Consider the following 21,579-nt stretch of genomic DNA (forward strand, 5'->3'; position numbering starts at 1 on the left):
ATGGGTTTATGTAAGTCTATAGTTGCCTAGATTGGTTCTCAATTAGAGGCAGCTGTCTGTCGTTGTCTCTGATTGGGAACCATATTTAGGCAGCCATGTTCTTTGGGTATTTTGTGGGTGATTGTTTCCTGTCTTTGTGTCATTGCACCAGATAGGGCTGTGTCGGGTTTTTGTAATTAGTCTGTTCTCTCCATAGTAGACTAGTCTGTTCTCTCCATAGTAGACTAGTCTGTTCTCTCCAGACTAGTCTGTTCTCTCCATAGTAGACTAGTCTGTTCTCTCCATAGTAGACTAGTCTGTTCTCTCCATAGTAGACTAGTCTTCTCTCCAGACTAGTCTGTTCTCTCCAGACTAGTCTGTTCTCTCCAGACTAGTCTGTACTCTCCATAGTAGACTAGTCTGTTCTCTCCATAGTAGACTAGTCTGTTCTCTCCATAGTAGACTAGTCTGTTCTCTCCAGACTAGTCTGTTCTCTCCAGACTAGTCTGTTCTCTCCAGACTAGTCTGTTCTCTCCATAGTAGACTAGTCTGTTCTCTCCATAGTAGACTACATTGAGATCAAATACAGAGTACGTCCAAATGATCTCTCTCAGGAAACAGGAAACTAAAATATTGTCTCTGTTGACAGCGCGCGGGCATTTGTTCTATGTGTGTTTGACACAGAGGTCACATTTTCCCTGGGGTAGGCCACCGTTTATTTTAACAACGGGAATAGATACCCTGGCAAGTTAAAACAAAACATTTAATTAACACGTGTGTGTGTGTGTGTGTGTGTGTGTGTGTGTGTGAGAGAGAGAGAGAGAGAGAGTGGGTGAGAGAGTGGGTGTCCAATCCAAGCAAACTATCGGAATAATTGTGTGTGTGTGTATGAAGGTGGGCTGCACAACACACACACTACAGCCCACCTTCATACACACACACACACACACACACACACTACAGCCCACCTTCACACACGCACACACACACACACACACACACACCACCTTCATAGTACCAAGACATGAAGCCTGAATAATTCAATAAGTATGTCTGAATCTTACAGTCTAATAACCCCAGACAGCAAGCCTTATTTAAACGACGACTGACACACACACACACACACACACACACACACACACACACACACACACACACACACACACACACACACACACACACACACACACACACACACACACACACACACACACACACACACACACACACACACACACACTACAGCCCACCTTCACACACACACACTACAGCCCACCTTCACACACACACACACACACACACACACACACATGTGGGGGTCAGTTTAACACTAACATGTAATATTAATGATAGACTTGTAGGGAGCGTGAAATTGGGGGAAGGACAGACTCTGTGTGTGTGTGTGTGTGTGTGTGTGTGTGTGTGTGTGTGTGTGTGTGTGTGTGTGTGTGTGTGTATGAAGGTGGGGGAAGGACAGACTCTGTGTGTGTTTGTGTGTGTGTGTAATATTGTATAGAATAATGATATTCAGTCGACTCCCGATTTTAATCATCGATTCTCCCAGATCATCCTATACTGATGATAACCACCGTTTTGTCGACATGTAGTCGTCGTTTGCTTTTACTACTGGTCTGTAGGCTGCCTTGCACAGTAAACCTCCATCCAGCTGGGGGCGCTGCTGACCCCTCACTAGAACCATTGAGTTTTCTAAAAATGATTTCACTACAACACGGAAGTAGGATTGGAGATGAGTTTGTTGGTTTTGCATTCCTTTTGTGGAGTAAAGAAAGACATATCGACTGAACTAAATAGGCTGCCCAAACACCAAGTCCACTGAAAATGTCTAAACTACAGTTGTTGAGTTTGTTTTTAAATGATCGTTTAACGCCGGCTGATGTGGATATCTTTGAAGCTGTTGAGAAAACGGTAGTGAAATACCAGGAGGAAAATGCTCTGCTACGGAGACTGCTGCGGATCACACCGGAGATAAAACTATGTAGAACAGGTTTGTAAACGTATTAAATTATACATATAGCTAGCCATAGTTCTACTCAATTAATTAAACTTGTAAGAGATCACCATTTCAACAATTTTAAGAATGATTATTTGTAATTTGTTTTAATGTTACCGTTGTCTTTGTCACGAAAAGCTGATTGAAATAACGTACAGTTGCTATCTGCACTCGGTTACGTCTAAGGGGAGCTAAGAGCCTATTTATACTTGTCTCGAAAATGTGGTCTCGACCCCTCCAGAGACACACACAGGCCACATTTTTTTTTTTTTGTTCACATCTGTTGTCTAGTTTGTCTCTTTTTAAAATAGCTTTATTGTTATATTGTAAACGCAATAAAGTAGATTTTGTCCTTCAGGAAACTAATTCCTGTGAAAGTGACTTGCAATTTTGGAAGTCACAATGGGGAGGCAGAATCCACATTTTCACAAGTTTAAAGGCGACATTCTAGAATCCACACCTTCACAAGTTTTTAAAGGTGACATTCTAGAATCCACATCTTCACAAGTTTAAAGGCGACATTCTAGAATCCACATCTTCACAAGTTTAAAGGGGACATTCTAGAATCCACATCTTCACAAGTTTAAAGGCGACATTCTAGAATCCAGATCTTCACAAGTTTTTAAAGGGGACATTCTAGAATCCACATCTTCACAAGTTTTTAAAGGGGACATTCTAGAATCCACATCTTCACAAGTTTTTAAAGGGGACATTCTAGAATCCACATCTTCACAAGTTTAAAGGCGACATTCTAGAATCCACATCTTCACGGGATGGGAGCTGGGTCATAGTAACTGTTAAACTTGACAATGATATTTTCATCATCTGTAATGTGTATGGACACATGCTTCATATAAGACTCCTTTTTGCCCAACTTCCTAGACAATGAGAGGGTTTACTCAAAACAAATACTCAGAGGCTTTTCTAATTCTCTCAGGAAACACCTGAATGACTCTGCTGATCGTTTTCCACCTAGAACGAGTCAAAGCTTTCAAAATAGCAATATCGTCACAACATTATGCTATAATCTCTCTGTTGTTGATGCCTGGTATTATTTGAATCCGGATGCAAAGGGTTTATACCTGGACCAACAAAACTATGTCATGAAAATCTAGAATAGATGTAATCCTAATCTCCCTCGTTTTGTTACAAATGTAGATCATCTGTTGGCTCCCTTTTCTGATCCTCATTTGATTTCTCTGAATTTAAAAGCTACTAAAAGAAATCTAACTGTATTCAAGGACATTGGACATTTAAACAACACACTTCGTAAAGATCCTATTTTCATTGGAAACATCAAATCGTTAGCCAAAGATTTTTTTTGATTTGGGTCCAGGAAGTAGAATTCTTCAAATATAAAGTCAGAGTTGTAGCCATTAAATGTCCCAAATAGCTGAAGCACCTGAAGAATCTTAGAGGAAAACGTTTTTTGATGAGCTTGACAGATTATCTTTCTGTAGAAAACTATCTCAAGAAGAAGCGTCTGTATCTAAATCTTTACAACTAGGATTAGACCAGTTTTACACAGATCTGTCAAAGATCAAGAGCAAAATGGCTTGAAGAGGGGGAAATAAACAGAGGTTAATTTCTTTGCACTTGAAAAGAGAAACTACAAAATTCAAATCTATAACAGCACTCAAAATGAATGAGGTTTTATGCAAAGATCCCATTACAATATCAACAGTTGTCAATTCCTTTTACGAAAACCTTTACAACTCACCATTTCAGGAAGATGGTTGTGAAAGCTACATTTGCCACATTCAGAATGATATCCCTGTTATTGAGGATGGATTTCCACTCAGTTTGCGATTCACCTCTGTCAATTGAAGAAATTAGAGAGGCTCTGAATTCAATGAAAAAAAGAAGGGAAATCTCCTGGCCCTGATGGCCTGTCAGTTGAATTCTATAGACAGTTTTGGAAGTTACTAGAACACTATTTTTTATGTTTCAAGATTGCATTGAAAAAGGTGAAATGGTCTCCACTATGAAACAGGGCCTTATTTCATTGATTCCTGAAACCCGATAAAGACCTTTCTCTCATTGACAATTGGAGATCAATTACTTTATTAAATGTTGATTGCTCTGGTTTACGCCAAAAGATTAAAGAAAGGAATTAGATACCATTATAAATGAGACTCAAACAGGGTTTATGACGGGCCGTCACATCAGCTCTAACATTCGTTTAGTCTTGGACCGTCGAGACTCCGATGCGGTTGTCTTATTTCTGGACTTCTGTAAAACCTTTGACACAATCGAACATGAATTTCTCTTTCAGTCTCAAACTTTTTTTGGTTTCGGTAAAAAAAAAAGTCAGTCATTCACATGTTTTAAAATATATATATATAAATAGTTCTGTGTTACTAAACCTTAATACATCTAAAAGATTCACTATAAATAGTGCACGACAGGGATGCCCAATTTTGCCCTTTTTATTAAATTTTGGTTGGACTTCTATCTCTAGATATTCTGAATAATGCAAATCTGCTTAAACATTTTTAACAAAGAAATCAACATTTCCCAACTAGCTGATGATACTTTACCCTTTAAGAGATGAAGACCAGGTCTCCCAACTGGCTGATGATACTTTACCCTTTAAGAGATGAAGACCAGGTCTCCCAACTGGCTGATGATACTTTACCCTTTAAGAGATGAAGACCAGGTCTCCCAACTGGCTGATGATACTTTACCCTTTAAGAGATGAAGACCAGGTCGCCCGTAGCCTTAATGCTATAACTGCATTCTCTATTGCATCAGGATTAAAAAGAATAACAGTGATGTTCGGTAAAGTTGGATGTTTGTAAACAGAATGAGAGTAATGATGTGATCTACTTCAAAGAGGTCCAGCCAACCCTTCTGGTAAAGAATAACAGAGATGTTCGGTGAAGTTTGTGGAGCAGTGCTTTGTAAACAGTAATGATGTGATCTACGAGAGAGGAGTAATAAAACTGTGTCCTGTGATGAAACGATAAGGCGCTATGACCAACCTCATCCAGGGGTTTAAGAGTAGAGGCAGCTGCACTTTGATAAATAGTATCATCATAATCAACAACGGGTAGAAAGGTTGATTGGACAATCTGCTTCCTGCTGACTAGAGAGAAACACGATCTGTTTCTGGAAAACAAGAAAGACCATTAACGAGCTCGTTCATATGTTTTTTGTTTTAAACGATAAATCGTTATCAATCGAAATAGAACCATCCGATGTGTAAAGATGTTATCCGTCTGAGACAATAATACCAGAACTGGAAAACAACATCTATGTATTTAGTTTTATATTAATTTATATATTAATTATGAATTTTAAATCAGTAAGGGCTTCCTGCACAACTGCAAAATCAGACTGTAACCTTGTCTCAGCCAGGTCAGCAGGGGGGTAATCAGACTGTAGCTTTGTCTCAGACAGGTCAGCAGGGGGGTAATCAGACTGTAGCCTTGTCTCAGCCAGGTGGGCAGGGGGGTAATCAGACTGTAGCTTTGTCTCAGCCAGGTGGGCAGGGGGTAATCAGACTGTAGCTTTGTCTCAGCCAGGTCAGCAGGGGGGTAATCAGACTGTAGCTTTGTCTCAGCCAGGTGGGCAGGGGGGTAATCAGACTGTAGCTTTGTCTCAGCCAGGTCAGCAGGGGGGTAATCAGACTGTAGCTTTGTCTCAGCCAGGTCAGCAGGGGGGTAATCAGACTGTAGCCTTGTCTCAGCCAGGTCAGCAGGGGGTAATCAGACTGTAGCCTTGTCTCAGCCAGGTCAGCAGGGGGGTAATCAGACTGTAGCCTTGTCTCAGCCAGGTCAGCAGGGGGGTAATCAGACTGTAGCCTTGTCTCAGCCAGGTCAGCAGGGGGTAATCAGACTGTAGCCTTGTCTCAGCCAGGTCAGCAGGGGGGTAATCAGACTGTAGCTTTGTCTATACCCCATAATGACATCACAATACCCCATAATGACATCACAACACCCCATAATGACATCACAATACCCCATAATGACAAAGCAAAAACAGGACCTCAAGACTGGTTGAGAGAATGCCAAGAGTGTGTAAAGCTCTCAAGGCGAAGGGTGGTTACTTTGAAGAATCTGAAATATATTTAGATTTATTTTAACACTTGTTTTTGGTTACTCCATGACTCCATATGTGTTATTTCATAGTTTTGATGATTATTGTACAATGTAGAACATAGTAAACAATGAAGACAAGGTGTTGAAAGAGCAGGTGTTGACTGGTACTGTATGTAAATAAAGTATTTCCGTTTCATTTTTTGCACAAATTTCTAAAAACCTGTTTTCGCTTTGTCATTATGGGTTATTGTGTGTAGATTGCTGAGGTTTTAGTTAAAAAAAAAATATATATATTGTTGAATAAGGCTGTAATGTATACTTCCCGAAAGCACTGTAGATCAGAGATCTATAATTGAAGTGTTCTATTTAATTTTGTAGTATATAAATGACCTCTGCTCCTCCTCTCCTTCCCTCCAGACTCCCTGCAGCTCTCTGTCTCTGAAGAGGAGGTTCCCCCTGAGCAGGAGTGGAGCCCCAGTCTGGGACAGAAGGACCCAGAGACCAAACAGATTAAAGAGGAAGAGGAGGAAGTCAGGACCAGTCAGGAGGAAGAGCAGCTTCAAGGGCTCTTTGATACCAAAGACTCCATATTCACTCCTTCCTGTGTGAAAAGTGAATGTGATCAGATGGACCCATGTCAAGAAGCCGTACTAGCTGAACACCCAACTCTCAGTCCACTGAAAACGTCTAAACTACAGTTGTTGAGTGTGTTGTTAAATGAATGTTTAACGGCGTCTGCTGCTGTGGAGATTTTTGGTGCGATTGAGGAAACAGTAGCAGAGTACCAGGAGGAGAATGATCTGCTACGGAGACTGCTGGGGAGGACACCAGAGATACAACTATGTCGAATAGGTTAGTACGTAGTACGGTCTGTGTTTAAGGGTTGTGTTTAAGGGTTGTGTTTAAAGCCTGTGTTTAAGGGCTGTGTCGCTCATACACATCCATGCCATAAAATCATGTTTACAATGTATTTTTTAAATCATAGAGATCTGTAATTCACCTGTATGATTTGTTCTATTTAATTATGTGGTTTATAGATGACCTCTGCTCCTCCTCTCCTTCCCTCCAGACTCCCTGCAGATCTCTGTCTCTGAAGAGGAGGTTCCCCCTGAGCAGGAGTGGAGCCCCAGTCTGGGACAGAAGGACCCAGAGACCAAACAGATTAAAGAGGAACAGAAGGAAGTCAGGACCAGTCAGGAGGAAGAGCAGCTTCAAGGGCTCTTTGTTACCAAAGTCTCCATATCCTCTTCTTCCTGTGTGAAAAGTGAATGTGATCAGGAGGACCAAACCCAGACTGTGGAGAACAGAGAGAGTGACTCTAAACCAGTGGATCTCACACCTTTTGTCACTGTGACCCACCTAAAGGGTCTCAACATTCCCTGTGACCCTCCAGATAATCAAAACAATGCCTCCAGACACAGTTCAGCTGTAAGCAGCGACCCAGTAGGACTTGACAGTAGCCCACCATTGGATCCCAACCCACCAATGGGGGAACACTGTTCCAAACCCAGCACCACATCTAGAAAAACTCACAGCTGCTGTGACTGTGGTGAATCTTTTGCTCTGAAAGCTGATCTGCAGAAGCATGTGACTCTCACCAAGAAGAGACCCAGTGAATGTGTCTTCTGCAATAAACACTACAAATCCACCTGTAAACTAAAGGCCCACGTCCAACTCTGTCACGGTGTGAAACCTTTCACCTGTCCTGTTTGTGGCAAGACCTTCAAACTAAAGAAATATCTGTCCAGACACATCAGGATGCACACAGGAGAGAGATCATTTATCTGTGGTGACTGCGGGAAGAGCTTCTATCGCAAGGAGAACCTAACTATGCACATACGGACTCACACAGGGGAGAAATTATTCAGCTGTGGTGACTGCGGGAAAAGCTTCAGTATCAAGAATAACCTCACCATGCATAAACTGATTCACACAGGAGAGAAACCATTTAGTTGTGGTTACTGTGGGAAGAGCTTCAGTCAGAAGGGGGACCTAGGGAGGCATATATTGATTCACACAGGGGAGAAACCATTTAGCTGTGATGACTGTGATAAAAGGTTCAGACACAAGGGGTCACTAACCAAACATATATGGACTCACACAGGAGAGAAATCGTTTAGCTGTGGCGACTGTGGGAAAAACTTTTATCGTAAGGAACACTTAACCGTGCATCTACTGACTCACACAGGAGAGAAACCATTTATTTGTGGTGACTGTGGGAAGAGCTTTAATCAGAAGGGGTCCCTTAAGGCACATATATTGATTCACACAGGAGAGAAATTATTTATCTGTGGTGACTGTGGGAAAAGCTTCAGTCTGAAGAAGCACTTAACTGTGCATATACTGACTCACACAGGGGAGAAACCATTTAGCTGTGGTGACTGTGGGAAAAGCTTCAGTCAGAAAGCCCACCTAAATAATCATATACGTACTCACACAGGAGAGAAACCATTTAGCTGTTGTTACTGTGGGAAAAGCTTCAGTCAGAAGGGGGTCCTAGGGAGACACATACTGACTCACACAGGGGAGAAATCATTTAGCTGTTGTGACTGTGGGAAAAGTTTCAGTCTGAAGGACCACCTAAATAAGCATATACTGACTCACACAGGAGAGAAACCATTTAGCTGTTGTTACTGTGGGAAAAGCTTCAGTCAGAAGGGGGTCCTGGGGAGACACATACGGACTCACACAGGAGAGAAACCATTTAGCTGTGGTGACTGTGGGAAAAGCTTCAGTCAGAAAGTGGTCCTGGGGAGACACATACGGACTCACACAGGAGAGAAACCATTTAGCTGTGGTGACTGTGGGAAAAGATTTAGTGTCAATAGAAACTTAATCAAACACAAACGGATTCACACAGGAGAGAAATGCATAGATTGATAAATGGAAGCAAGATGTCAAACTATTGAGCTAATGTATACCATTTTCCTGTAGCTACTTGTTCATTTTGAAAGGGGCAAATAGAAGTGTACACTACAAACAGAAGTGTACACTACAAACAGACGTGTACACTACAAACAGAAGTGTACACTGCAAACAGAAGTGTACACTACAAACAGAAGTGTACTCTATAATGTATGATTTGGCAAGTTAGTCATTTAACTTGCCAAAATAATCTCAAATAATGTTTTAGAAAGATAAGCATGAAAGGGTTATGGTCTGATTGACTCAACAACCCAAAAAACATATCTAAGTGTAGGGTACTAAGTGAATTAGAAAATCAATAGTTATTTCTGATTGCTTATCAAAGTTAGCTGGCTAACTCCTCAAACCAGCTACGTAGTATACCCCTCTGGTTGCTTATCAAAATTAGTTGGCTAACTCCTCAAACCAGCTACGTAGTATACCCCTCTGGTTGCTTATCAAAATTAGCTGGCTAACTCCTCAAACCAGCTACGTAGTATACCCCTCTGGTTGCTTATCAAAGTTAGCTGGCTAACTCTTCGATCCTACTTTGTAGTGTACCCCTCTGCAGTTAAAACAACTACAAAGTGGGAACCCACCACTGTTTCGCTAAACAGCTGAGGGATAGTGTTGGAGAACTGTAAACACTCAAATTCAGACAGATTTATGATAGTTAATCTTATGTATTACATTAAATATTGCACAATTTACCGTATAAGTGCAGATGAGCGTCAGAGCCGGTGTCGTAGGAGTTTATCTTAGTCCTGTATTGACGCTTTGCCTTTTTGATGGTTTGTCAGAGGGTGTAGAATTCCTTCTAAGCGTCCCGCTCCTTGAAAGCGTCAGCTCTAGTCTTTAGTTCAGTGCGGATGTTGCCTGTAATGCATGGCTTCTGGTTGGCGTAATGTACCTACGGTTTGTGTGGACGATGTTGTCGATGCACTTATTAATGAAGCCGGTGACTGATGTGGTATCGGATGAATCCCTGAAGCTTGGCTGCAACCCTTCGAAGCCCATGCTGCCCTTCAGGCCCTAGACTTTTTGCGCTGACGGAAACAGATTATCCCAGATACTACTCCAGCTGCTCTCTGCATCTGACTGTGTGTTCTCTCATAGTCTGAGAGCATCTGGTCGTGGTGGTGGTGGCACAGGGATACTCATTTCTCCTAAATGGAGTCCACTGGTCCCACTCACACATGCAGTGGTTCCTCAATTAAAAGGTTTGAGTTTATGCCGCGACCGTTTGTAGTAGATGGTGGCATTCTGTCATTGTACCAGACTATCACAAGGGGGAGCTAGAACGCTGATTTATCCGTAGTCTAAATTGTGACAGAAATGGACTATATTTTCCTGAATGAATGGATGCGTTTTCAGTCTGAGAGTCTCTCTTCTCTGGCACTAGAGTCCTGCATCAGGCAAAAACAAACAATAAGCTGGCGGTCCTGGAGTTGAGAGAGAACTTGGGTAAATACAATGGCTGCAAACACACATGACATGTGGACTGACGATTTTCGAAAAATAGGTAAGGTGGGCTTTTGGTTTCTCTATTTTATATTTTTTAGACAATTCAAAACATACACATACAAACAACAACTACATCACACCTGCTCACACCTCCATCTCCAGACCCACCTGCTCACACCTCCATCTCCAGACCAACCTGCTCACACCTCCATCTCCAGACCCACCTGCCCACACCTCCATCTCCAGACCCACCTGCCCACACCTCCATCTCCAGACCCACCTGCTCACACCTCCATCTCCAGACCCACCTGCTTACACCTCCATCTCCAGACCCACCTGCTCACACCTCCATCTCCAGACCCACCTGCATCACACCTCCATCTCCAGACCCACCTGCATCACACCTCCATCTCCAGACCCACCTGCATCACACCTCCATCTCCAGACCCACCTGCATCACACCTCCATCTCCAGACCCACCTGCATCACACCTCCATCTCCAGACCCACCTGCTCACACCTCCATCTCCAGACCCACCTGCTCACACCTCCATCTCCAGACCAACCTGCTCACACCTCCATCTCCAGACCCACCTGCCCACACCTCCATCTCCAGACCCACCTGCCCACACCTCCATCTCCAGACCCACCTGCTCACACCTCCATCTCCAGACCCACCTGCTTACACCTCCATCTCCAGACCCACCTGCTCACACCTCCATCTCCAGACCCACCTGCATCACACCTCCATCTCCAGACCCACCTGCATCACACCTCCATCTCCAGACCCACCTGCATCACACCTCCATCTCCAGACCCACCTGCATCACACCTCCATCTCCAGACCCACCTGCATCACACCTCCATCTCCAGACCCACCTGCATCACACCTCCATCTCCAGACCCACCTGCATCACACCTCCATCTCCAGACCCACCTGCATCACACCTCCATCTCCAGACCCACCTGCATCACACCTCCATCTCCAGACCCTCCTGCATCACACCTCCATCTCCAGACCCTCCTGCATCACACCTCCATCTCCAGACCCTCCTGCATCACACCTCCATCTCCAGACCCTCCTGCATCACACCTCCATCTCCAGACCCTCCTGCATCACACCTCCATCTCCAGACCCTCCTGCATCACACCTCCATCTCCAGACCCTCCTGCATCACACCTCCATCTCCAGACCCTCCTGCTCACACCTCCAGCTCCTGCATCTCCTCCACATGTCCTCAAACTGCACCATTTTGTTTCCCTCCGTCGCCCCACAAACACTTTCAACATTTGGATAATTAAGCATTTAAAGGCTGACATTTCTGACGGCTAAATGTCTAATTCCACCCGTAGGATGGATTATCACCTAATGAGAAATAAAGTGACTTTCTGAAACACGGAGTCCTCGTTTGTAAAGAAGAAACTGAATGAAGAGAGTCCAGCAAGGATTTGTCGGCATAAAGCTGAGTGACTCACTCATTCGTGGCTTTGGATCAAAAATAAACAAGTACCAACATTCTTTCTGATAGATAAATAAATGTTTTGATCAAGTTAATCTGCTCATGTTGTGTTTGTTCAATTATTTTATTGTGGTTACAATGAACACCATTTCTAGCTCAATATAGACTAGATTTTCCCTCACAAAAAAATGCATTTAAAAAAATTCAAATTCAGTAATATATTATATATTAATAATATATTATTATTATATATCTGTAGATGCAGATTTTTTATTTACATGATGATGTAGAACAGCTGGAGGAATTTCAAAAACGCGTTTTTGTTTTTCCACAAGTGGAGCAGGTTGTGAACTCTTCATACCTCAATTTATTTAGAAAATGGTCGTTTAAAACCCTGGCTACTGTGAAAATCCCCCCAACTTGCAATGTATTCGATGCTTAAAAGTACTCTACAGTTTTTACATTTCGAACTCAAAACTTCATGCAACCGCAAAACGTTGGATAAAGCTAAATATAATACTGTACAGTATTTGTTTGATCGACATCTTTATGCTTTCGTTAAGAAAATAACGGGAAAAATACTTTCAAATGCAGATGCTTATTTCAATTACGGTCAAAATCTCAACTACATTTTAGTTGCACCCCCCCGGCTCCACGACCACGGGTAAAACGTCACTGAGATGATCAATGTATTGTTGTGTTGTCAGTTTCTCCAAAACGTCTTGATGGCCTTCGCCAGTTCATCTTTGCTTGGCAGAGTTGCGGATGAATGTTTTCAGTTGATCAGGTGTAAATCAGGAGACCTACATGTAGACATGAGAAAAATATGTTTAGACATACTGTAGGCCTTACCGTAGGCGACATGAGTCTCACTAGTGTTGAGTAATGTGCTGTTAAAAGGGTTGTAGGTATTTTATTTATTTATTTTTATTTTACTTTTTATTTACCACATAAAGGTCGACTTACTCCGCTGGCTTCTTGACCCAGTTTATGCCGTCATTTGACCCAGTTTATGCCCTCATTTGACCCAGTTTATGCCCTCATTTGCAAACCCGAGCGGCAGTGTGTTTTGGGTCATTGTCTGCATTTGGAGAAGGAAAAAAAAAGAAGACATTTAGCCTCACAGCCAACAAGTACAATACTAGAAATATACATGTTAAATAGACCTAAACATAACAAAATATCGCTATAATCCTACCTTGAAAGAAACGATGTGTTCCCAGGAACACCTCTCCGACAAAGGCTCCAGCAGCACATCTCATTGGTGATTTCATTCCTCAAAGAAATGTCGAGCCTTGCCACCTGAAAAAGGAGACAACAGTGAATTGTGGAACACATAGCAGTCCGTGAGGCTACAATATTTGATGTACCTTTTGCTTTGTAAATAGCTAAACTTACCATCGACAATCAAATATGGGCCTGGTCCCTGGTGAGAAATTGCCCCCCCCAACACATGGAGTTTGATGCTCGGGACTCGGCTTGCTTGATCTTCCTATTTTTCTGTAGCATATTTGAGCAAATACGGGGCGGCAGGCAGGGTAGCCTAGTGGTTAGCGCGTTGGACTAGTAATCGGAAGGTTGCAAGTTCAAACCCCTGAGCTGACATGGTACAAATCTGTCGTTCTGCCCCTGAACAGGCACTGTTCCTAGGCCGTTATTGAAAATAAGAATTTGTTCTTAAAACTGACTTGCCTGGTTAAATAAAGGTAAAATAAAAAAATTGCTCAAGGGCCACGGTTGATTCGTTTGTGAAGAGGACGTCATTGAATGTCTCGCCAGCTTTGATCCATGCCTGGGCCTGCAGGACGCAAAGTCCTTCGTTTGTCAGACGAGTCATTGGGGCGAAACTACAGAACAGTACAAAACAAGAGAACACACGGTAGTTTTTATTGCTATCACAGCAACATAGAGGCTCAGAATAAGTTAGAGGAAAAACAAAAATATATTCTAGAAAGATCCAGTGTAATATGTTATAAAAAATAGAGCAAACTGGATGGAAAATGGGGGGGAAATGCCCCAAATTCTTTTTCAATTCTTTTTCAATCAAGCTACCAAAAAAAATGTATTGAAACTTGTTACAAATGATGGAGTCACGCATGATTCACCAAACGATATTTGAAAGAGGAAGTAAAGTACTTTAAGAATATGTTTTCGTTTCAGGCTCCTCCATCTCCTCCAACCAAAGCTAATTGTATGAATTTTTTCCCTATTAATAATTTTTATTTTTTATTTTTTTTATTTCACCTTTATTTAACCAGGTAGGCTAGTTGAGAACAAGTTCTCATTTGCAACTGCGACCTGGCCAAGATAAAGCATAGCAGTGTGAACAGACAACACAGAGTTACACATGGAGTAAACAATTAACAAGTCAATAACACAGTAGAAAAAAAAGGGGAGTCTATATACAATGTGTGCAAAAGGCATGAGGAGGTAGGCGAATAATTACAATTTTGCAGATTAACACTGGAGTGATAAATGATCAGATGGTCATGTACAGGTAGAGATATTGGTGTGCAAAAGAGCAGAAAAGTAAATAAATAAAAACAGTATGGGGATGAGGTAGGTGAAAATGGGTGGGCTATTTACCAATAGACTATGTACAGCTGCAGCGATCGGTTAGCTGCTCAGATAGCTGATGTTTGAAGTTGGTGAGGGAGATAAAAGTCTCCAGCTTCAGAGATTTTTGCAGTTCGTTCCAGTCACAGGCAGCAGAGTACTGGAACGAAAGGCGGCCAAATGAGGTGTTGGCTTTAGGGATGATCAGTGAGATACACCTGCTGGAGCGCGTGCTACGGATGGGTGTTGCCATCGTGACCAGTGAACTGAGATAAGGCGGAGCTTTACCTAGCATGGACTTGTAGATGACCTGGAGCCAGTGGGTCTGGCGACGAATATGTAGCGAGGGCCAGCCGACTAGAGCATACAAGTCGCAGTGGTGGGTGGTATAAGGTGCTTTAGTGACAAAACGGATGGCACTGTGATAGACTGCATCCAGTTTGCTGAGTATAGTGTTGGAAGCCATTTTGTAGATCAAATCAAATTTATTTATATAGCCCTTCGTACATCAGCTGATATCTCAAAGTGCTGTACAGAAACCCAGCCTAAAACCCCAAACAGCAAACAATGCAGGTGTAAAAGCACGGTGGCTAGGAAAAACTCCCTAGAAAGGCCAAAACCTAGGAAGAAACCTAGAGAGGAACCAGGCTATGTGGGGTGGCCAGTCCTCTTCTGGCTGTGCCGGGTAGAGATTATAACAGAACATGACCAAGATGTTCAAATGTTCATAAATGACCAGCATGGTCGAATAATAATAAGGCAGAACAGTTGAAACTGGAGCAGCAGCACAGTCAGGTGGACTGGGGACAGCAAGGAGTCATCATGTCAGGTAGTCCTGGGGCACGGTCCTAGGGCTCAGGTCCTCCGAGAGAGAGAAAGAAAGAGAGAATTAGAGAGAGCATATGTGGGGTGGCCAGTCCTCTTCTGGCTGTGCCGGGTGGAGATTATAACAGAACGTGGCCAAGATGTTCAAATGTTCATAAATGACCAGCATGGTTGAATAATAGTAAGGCAGAACAGTTGAAACTGGAGCAGCAGCATGGCCAGGTGGACTGGGGACAGCAAGGAGTCATCATGTCAGGTAGTCCTGGGACATGGTCCTAGGGCCCAGGCCAGTTGAAACTGGAGCAGCAGCATGGCCAGGTGGACTGGGGACAGCAAGGAGTCATCATGTCAGGTAGTCCTGGGGCATGGTCCTAGGGCTCAGGTCCTCCGAGAGAGAGAAAGAAAGAGAGAAGGAGAGAATTAGAGAACGCACACTTAGATTCACACAGGACAACGAATAGGACAGGAGAAGTACTCCAGATATAACAAACTGACCCTAGCCCCCCGACACATAAACTAATGCAGCATAAATACTGGAGGCTGAGACAGGAGGGGTCAGGAGACACTGTGGCCCCATCCGAGGACACCCCCGGACAGGGCCAAACAGGAAGGATATAACCCCACCCACTTTGCCAAAGCACAGCCCCCACACCACTAGAGGGATATCTTCAACCACCAACTTACCATCCTGAGACAAGGCCGAGTATAGCCCACAAAGATCTCCGCCACGGCACAACCCAAGGGGGGCGCCAACCCAGACAGGCCGACCACAACAGTGAATCAACCCACCCAGGTGACGCACCCCCCAGGGACGGCATGAGAGAGCCCCAGTAAGCCAGTGACTCAGCCCCCGTAACAGGGTAGAGGCAGAGAATCCCAGTGGAAAGAGGGGAATCGGCCATGTTGCGGAATAGAAAGCCGACTCTTGATTTGATTTTCGATTGGAGATGTTTGATATGAGTCTGGAAGGAGAGTTTGCAGTCTAGCCAGACACCTAGGTACTTATAGATGTCCACATATTCAAGGTCGGAACCATCCAGGGTGGTGATGCTAGTCGGGCATGCGGGTGCAGGCAGCGATCGGTTGAAAAGCATGCATTTGGTTTTACTAGCGTTTAAGAGCAGTTGGAGGCCACGGAAGGAGTGTTGTATGGCATTGAAGCTCGTTTGGAGGTTAGATAGCACAGTGTCCAATGATGGGCCGAAAGTATATAGAATGGTGTCGTCTGCGTAGAGGTGGATCAGGGAATCGCCCGCAGCAAGAGCAACATCATTGATATATACAGAGAAAAGAGTCGGCCCGAGAATTGAACCCTGTGGCACCCCCATAGAGACTGCCAGAGGACCGGACAGCATGCCCTCCGATTTGACACACTGAACTCTGTCTGCAAAGTAATTGGTGAACCAGGCAAGGCAGTCATCCGAAAACCGAGGCTACTGAGTCTGCCGATAAGAATATGGTGATTGACAGAGTCGAAAGCCTTGGCAAGGTCGATGAAGACGGCTGCACAGTACTGTCTTTTATCGATGGCGGTTATGATATCGTTTAGTACCTTGAGTGTGGCTGAGGTGCACCCGTGACCGGCTCGGAAACCAGATTGCACAGCGGAGAAGGTACGGTGGGATTCGAGATGGTCAGTGACCTGTTTGTTGACTTGGCTTTCGAAGACCTTAGATAGGCAGGGCAGGATGGATATAGGTCTGTAACGGTTTGGGTCCAGGGTGTCTCCCCCTTTGAAGAGGGGGATGACTGCGGCAGCTTTCCAATCCTTGGGGATCTCAGACGATATGAAAGAGAGGTTGAACAGGCTGGTAATAGGGGTTGCGACAATGGCGGCGGATAGTTTCAGAAATAGAGGGTCCAGATTGTCAAGCCCAGCTGATTTGTACGGGTCCATGTTTTGCAGCTCTTTCAGAACATCTGCTATCTGGATTTGGGTAAAGGAGAACCTGGAGAGGCTTGGGCGAGGAGCTGCGGGGGGAGCTGTTGGCCGAGGTTGGAGTAGCCAGGCGGAAGGCATGGCCAGCCGTTGAGAAATGCTTATTGAAGTTTTCGATAATCATGGATTTATCGGTGGTGACCGTGTTACCTAGCCTCAGTGCAGTGGGCAGCTGGGAGGAGGTGCTCTTGTTCTCCATGGACTTCACAGTGTCCCAGAACTTTTTAGAGTTGGAGCTACAGGATGCAAACTTCTGCCTGAAGAAGCTGGCCTTAGCTTTCCTGACTGGCTGCGTGTATTGGTTCCTGACTTCCCTGAACAGTTGCATATCACGGGGACTATTCGATGCTATTGCAGTCCGCCACAGGATGTTTTTGTGCTGGTCGAGGGCAGTCAGGTCTGGAGTGAACCAAGGGCTGTATCTGTTCTTAGTTCTGCATTTTTTGAACGGAGCATGCTTATCTAAAATGGTGAGGAAGTTACTTTTAAAGAATGACCAGGCATCCTCAACTGACGGGATGAGGTCAATGTCCTTCCAGGATACCCGGGCCAGGTCGATTAGAAAGGCCTGCTCACAGAAGTGTTTTAGGGAGCGTTTGACAGTGATGAGGGGTGGTCGTTTGACTGCGGCTCCGTGGCAGATACAGGCAATGAGGCAGTGATCGCTGAGATCCTGGTTGAAGACAGCGGAGGTGTATTTGGAGGGCCAGTTGGTCAGGATGACGTCTATGAGGGTGCCCTTGTTTACAGAGTTAGGGTTGTACCTGGTGGGTTCCTTGATGATTTGTGTGAGATTGAGGGCATCTAGCTTAGATTGTAGGACTGCAGGGGTGTTAAGCATATCCCAGTTTAGGTCACCTAACAGAACAAACTCTGAAGCTAGATGGGGGGCGATCAATTCACAAATGGTGTCCAGGGCACAGCTGGGAGCTGAGGGGGGTCGGTAGCAGGCGGCAACAGTGAGAGAATTATTTCTGGAGAGAGTAATTTTCAAAATTAGTAGTTTGAACTGTTTGGGAATGGACCTGGAAAGTATGACATTACTTTGCAGGCTATCTCTGCAGTAGACTGCAACTCCTCCCCCTTTGGCAGTTCTATCTTGACGGAAGATGTTATAGTTGGGTATGGAAATCTCTGGATTTTTGGTGGCCTTCCTGAGCCAGGATTCAGACACGGCAAGGACATCAGGGTTAGCAGAGTGTGCTAAAGCAGTGAGTAAAACAAACTTAGGGAGGAGGCTTCTGATGTTGACATGCATGAAACCAAGGCTTTTTCGATCACAGAAGTCAACAAATGAGGGTGCCTGGGGACATGCAGAGCCTGGGTTTACCTCCACATCACCCGCGGAACAGAGAAGGAGTAGTATGAGGGTGCGGCTAAAGGCTATCAAAACTGGTCGCCTAGAGCGTTGGGGACAGAGAATAAGAGGAGCAGGTTTCTGGTCATGGTAGAATATATTCAGGGCATAATGCGCAGACAGGGGTATGGTGGGGTGCGGGTACAGCGGAGGTAAGCCCAGGCACTGGGTGATGATGAGAGAGGTTGTATCTCTGGACATGCTGGTTGTAATGGGTGAGATCACCGCATGTGTGGGAGGTGGGACAAAGGAGGTAACAGGGGTATGAAGAGTGGAACTAGGGGCTCCATTGTGAACTAAAACAATGATAACTAACCTGAACAACAGTATACAAGGCATATTGACATTTGAGAGAGACATACAGCGAGGCTTACAGTAATCACAGGTGTTGAATTGGGAAAGCTAGCTAAAACAGTAGGTGAGACAACAACAGCTAATCAGCTAGCACAACAAACAGCAGGTAAAATGGCGTTGACTAGGCAACGGGGCCGACAGATAAAACAAACAAGCAGAATGGAGTACCGTGATTAATGGACAGTCCAGCGTGCATCAGCTATGTAGCCAAGAGATCAGTGTCCAGGGGGCAGCGGTGGATGGGCAGGGAAGCTGGACTGGCGAGTGTTATCCAGGTTGAAGAAAAAACAAACAATGACTAAATAGCTTGTAGCTAGTTAGCTGGTTAGCGTCTGGAGGTTCTTGAGTGTGTTCTAAAAAATTAAAAATAATAGCGATTCCGTATCACATTGGGTGAGGCAGGTTTCCGGAAGGTATAAACAAATTAAAAATCAAAAAGAGATAGAGAGTAAATATGGGTCTAGTGAGTGTTTGGGACGCGGCGATTCAGACGGTCAGCAGGCCTGTGCTAACAAGCTAACAGTTCGTAGGCCCGGCCTAGACAAGGTAGCAGTTAGCGGACCGGAGCTAGACAAGCTAGCAGTTAGCAGGCCGAATTAGCAAGCAGGGAGATAGCGAGGGCTAGAGAGTTAGCCTTTGGGGGACGTCGCGATGGGGTGAGTCTGTTTATTCCTCTTCATGCGGTGACATCGATAGACCGGTCGTGGGCCCGGGTATTGTAGCCCAGGAGTATGCTACAGGTGCTCTGGCCGGGCTAGCTTCAAGCTAAGTGGATGGAAACGCTAGCTAGCTAGTTGTGAAGATCCAGCTGAAAAAATGTTCCGTTTGCGGTGGGAATCCGGGGATGAATCCGGGGATGAAAAATAAATAGGTCCGTTATGCTCTGGTTAAAGTCGCGTTGTTCGAACTGGCGAGAGCTTTCCGGGCTGAAGGTTAGCTGATGACCGGTTAGCTGAAGACCGCTAGCATAGCTGGTGGTTAGCTGGCTAGCTTCAGTTGAGGGGTTCCGGTTCCGAAGTAAATATAAATACTTTAGGAAAAATAGCTACATTGGGTGAGGCGGGTTGCAGGAGAGAATTTGGAAGCTTAGGTTTAGCAAAATGTTTTTAAAGAGATATGCGATGAAAAATATGGGAGTTCCCTGACATTTCAGGGGGGAAAGGCTCTAGCCCTCACCCTCCGATCCAACAGGTCCCAGACATGCTCAATGTTTTTTTTTTATGACACCTCACGCCCATTGTAAATCTTAAGGCAGCAGACAAAATCCTTTGTCCTCTGTGTGGATTGGAATGTGTGAGTAGGCCTTATGGAGAATCTAACTCAGAACGGTAACATAACAAGGCCAGCATCCCGGAGTCGCCTCTTCACTGTTGACGTTGAGACTCGTTTTGAAGGGTACTATTTAATGAAGCTGCCAGTTGAAGACTTGTGAAGCGTCTGTTTCTCAAACTAGACACTAATGTACTTGTCCTCTTGCTCAGTTGTGCACTGGGGCCTCCCACTCCTCTTTAAATTCTGGTTAGAGCCAGTTTGCGCTGTTCTGTGAAGGAAGTTGTACACAACATTGTATGCGATCTTCAGTTTCTTGGCAATTTCTCGCATGGAATAGCCTTTATTTATTTCTCAGAACAAGAATAGACTGGAAAGTTTCAGACGAAAGTGCTTTGTTTCTGGCCATTTTGAGCCTGTAATCGAACCCACAAATGCTGATGCTCCAGATACTCAACTAGTCTAAAGAAGGACAGTTTAATTGCTTCTTTAATCAGCAGAAACATTTTCAACAGTGCTAACATAATTGCAAAAGGGTTTTCTAATAATTGCAAATGAGTTTTCAGTTTTAAAATGATAAACTTGGATTAGCCATTTATAACATTAACTTAATTAATTAATGTCTACATTGTATTTCTGATCAATTTGATGTTATCTTAATGGACAAAAAATTTGCTTTTCTTTAAAAAAAATGACATTTCTAAGTGACCCCAAACTTTTGAATGGTAATGTATATATATATATATAAACTCAGCAAAAAAAGAAACTTCCTCAGGGTCCTGAAAAAGGGATATTTATTTTTGTTGTTGAGTATATATGTTTACCCCAAAAAATATATGGGGGATTGGAAATGATGCAGACAATTACATTTACGGAAGGAACAATCAATCAACGATATTAAAACTTCTTAAGGCTAGGGGGCAATATTCAAAAGTTTGGATGACTGATATGCCCAAAGTAAACTACCTGCTACTCAGGCCCAGAAGGAAGCATATAATTGGTAGTATTGGATAGAAAATACTCTGAAGGTTCTAAAACTGTTAAAATAATGTATGTGAGTAACAGAACTGATATGGCAGGTGAAAACCCGAGGAGAATTCATCCAGCATTTTTTTTTTTTGGATGTCACCACCCATTGAAATGCTTGAAAAATGAATTAGTATTTTGTCATTTTTCAAGTATTTTTTTATATTTTTTACTGTAGTCTTGTGGATGAGGGCACCTCGTTATTTATCTCCGGTATTGAACATACTACTAGTCTTAAATTTGAACATTTATTTACATATTATTATTATATTATATTAACCTGAGGTTTAATTAGAAATGTTTTTTTGACTTGTTTGGATAAAGTTAATTGGTAACTTTTGGGATTCCTTTGTATGCATGTTGAACTAGTGGAACGGGTGGATTACTGAATCA

At 43.8% G+C, this 21,579-nt stretch overlaps 1 protein-coding gene across 1 annotated transcript; it reads left to right on the forward strand.

The window, feature by feature from the left end:
• The first annotated feature begins 1,715 nt into the window (after positions 1-1,715).
• On the forward strand, positions 1,716-11,955 carry LOC115122118 (oocyte zinc finger protein XlCOF6-like). Its single transcript, XM_029651309.2, has 3 exons — positions 1,716-1,984; positions 6,451-6,885; positions 7,103-11,955. The coding sequence occupies exons 1-3, from the start codon at positions 1,819-1,821 to the stop codon at positions 8,911-8,913; spliced, it is 2,412 nt and encodes an 803-aa protein (XP_029507169.2). The 5' UTR covers positions 1,716-1,818; the 3' UTR covers positions 8,914-11,955.
• The last annotated feature ends 9,624 nt before the right edge of the window (positions 11,956-21,579 follow it).

Source organism: Oncorhynchus nerka, linkage group LG12 (genome assembly GCF_034236695.1).
Source record: "Oncorhynchus nerka isolate Pitt River linkage group LG12, Oner_Uvic_2.0, whole genome shotgun sequence".
NCBI classification, from domain to species: domain Eukaryota; kingdom Metazoa; phylum Chordata; class Actinopteri; order Salmoniformes; family Salmonidae; genus Oncorhynchus; species Oncorhynchus nerka.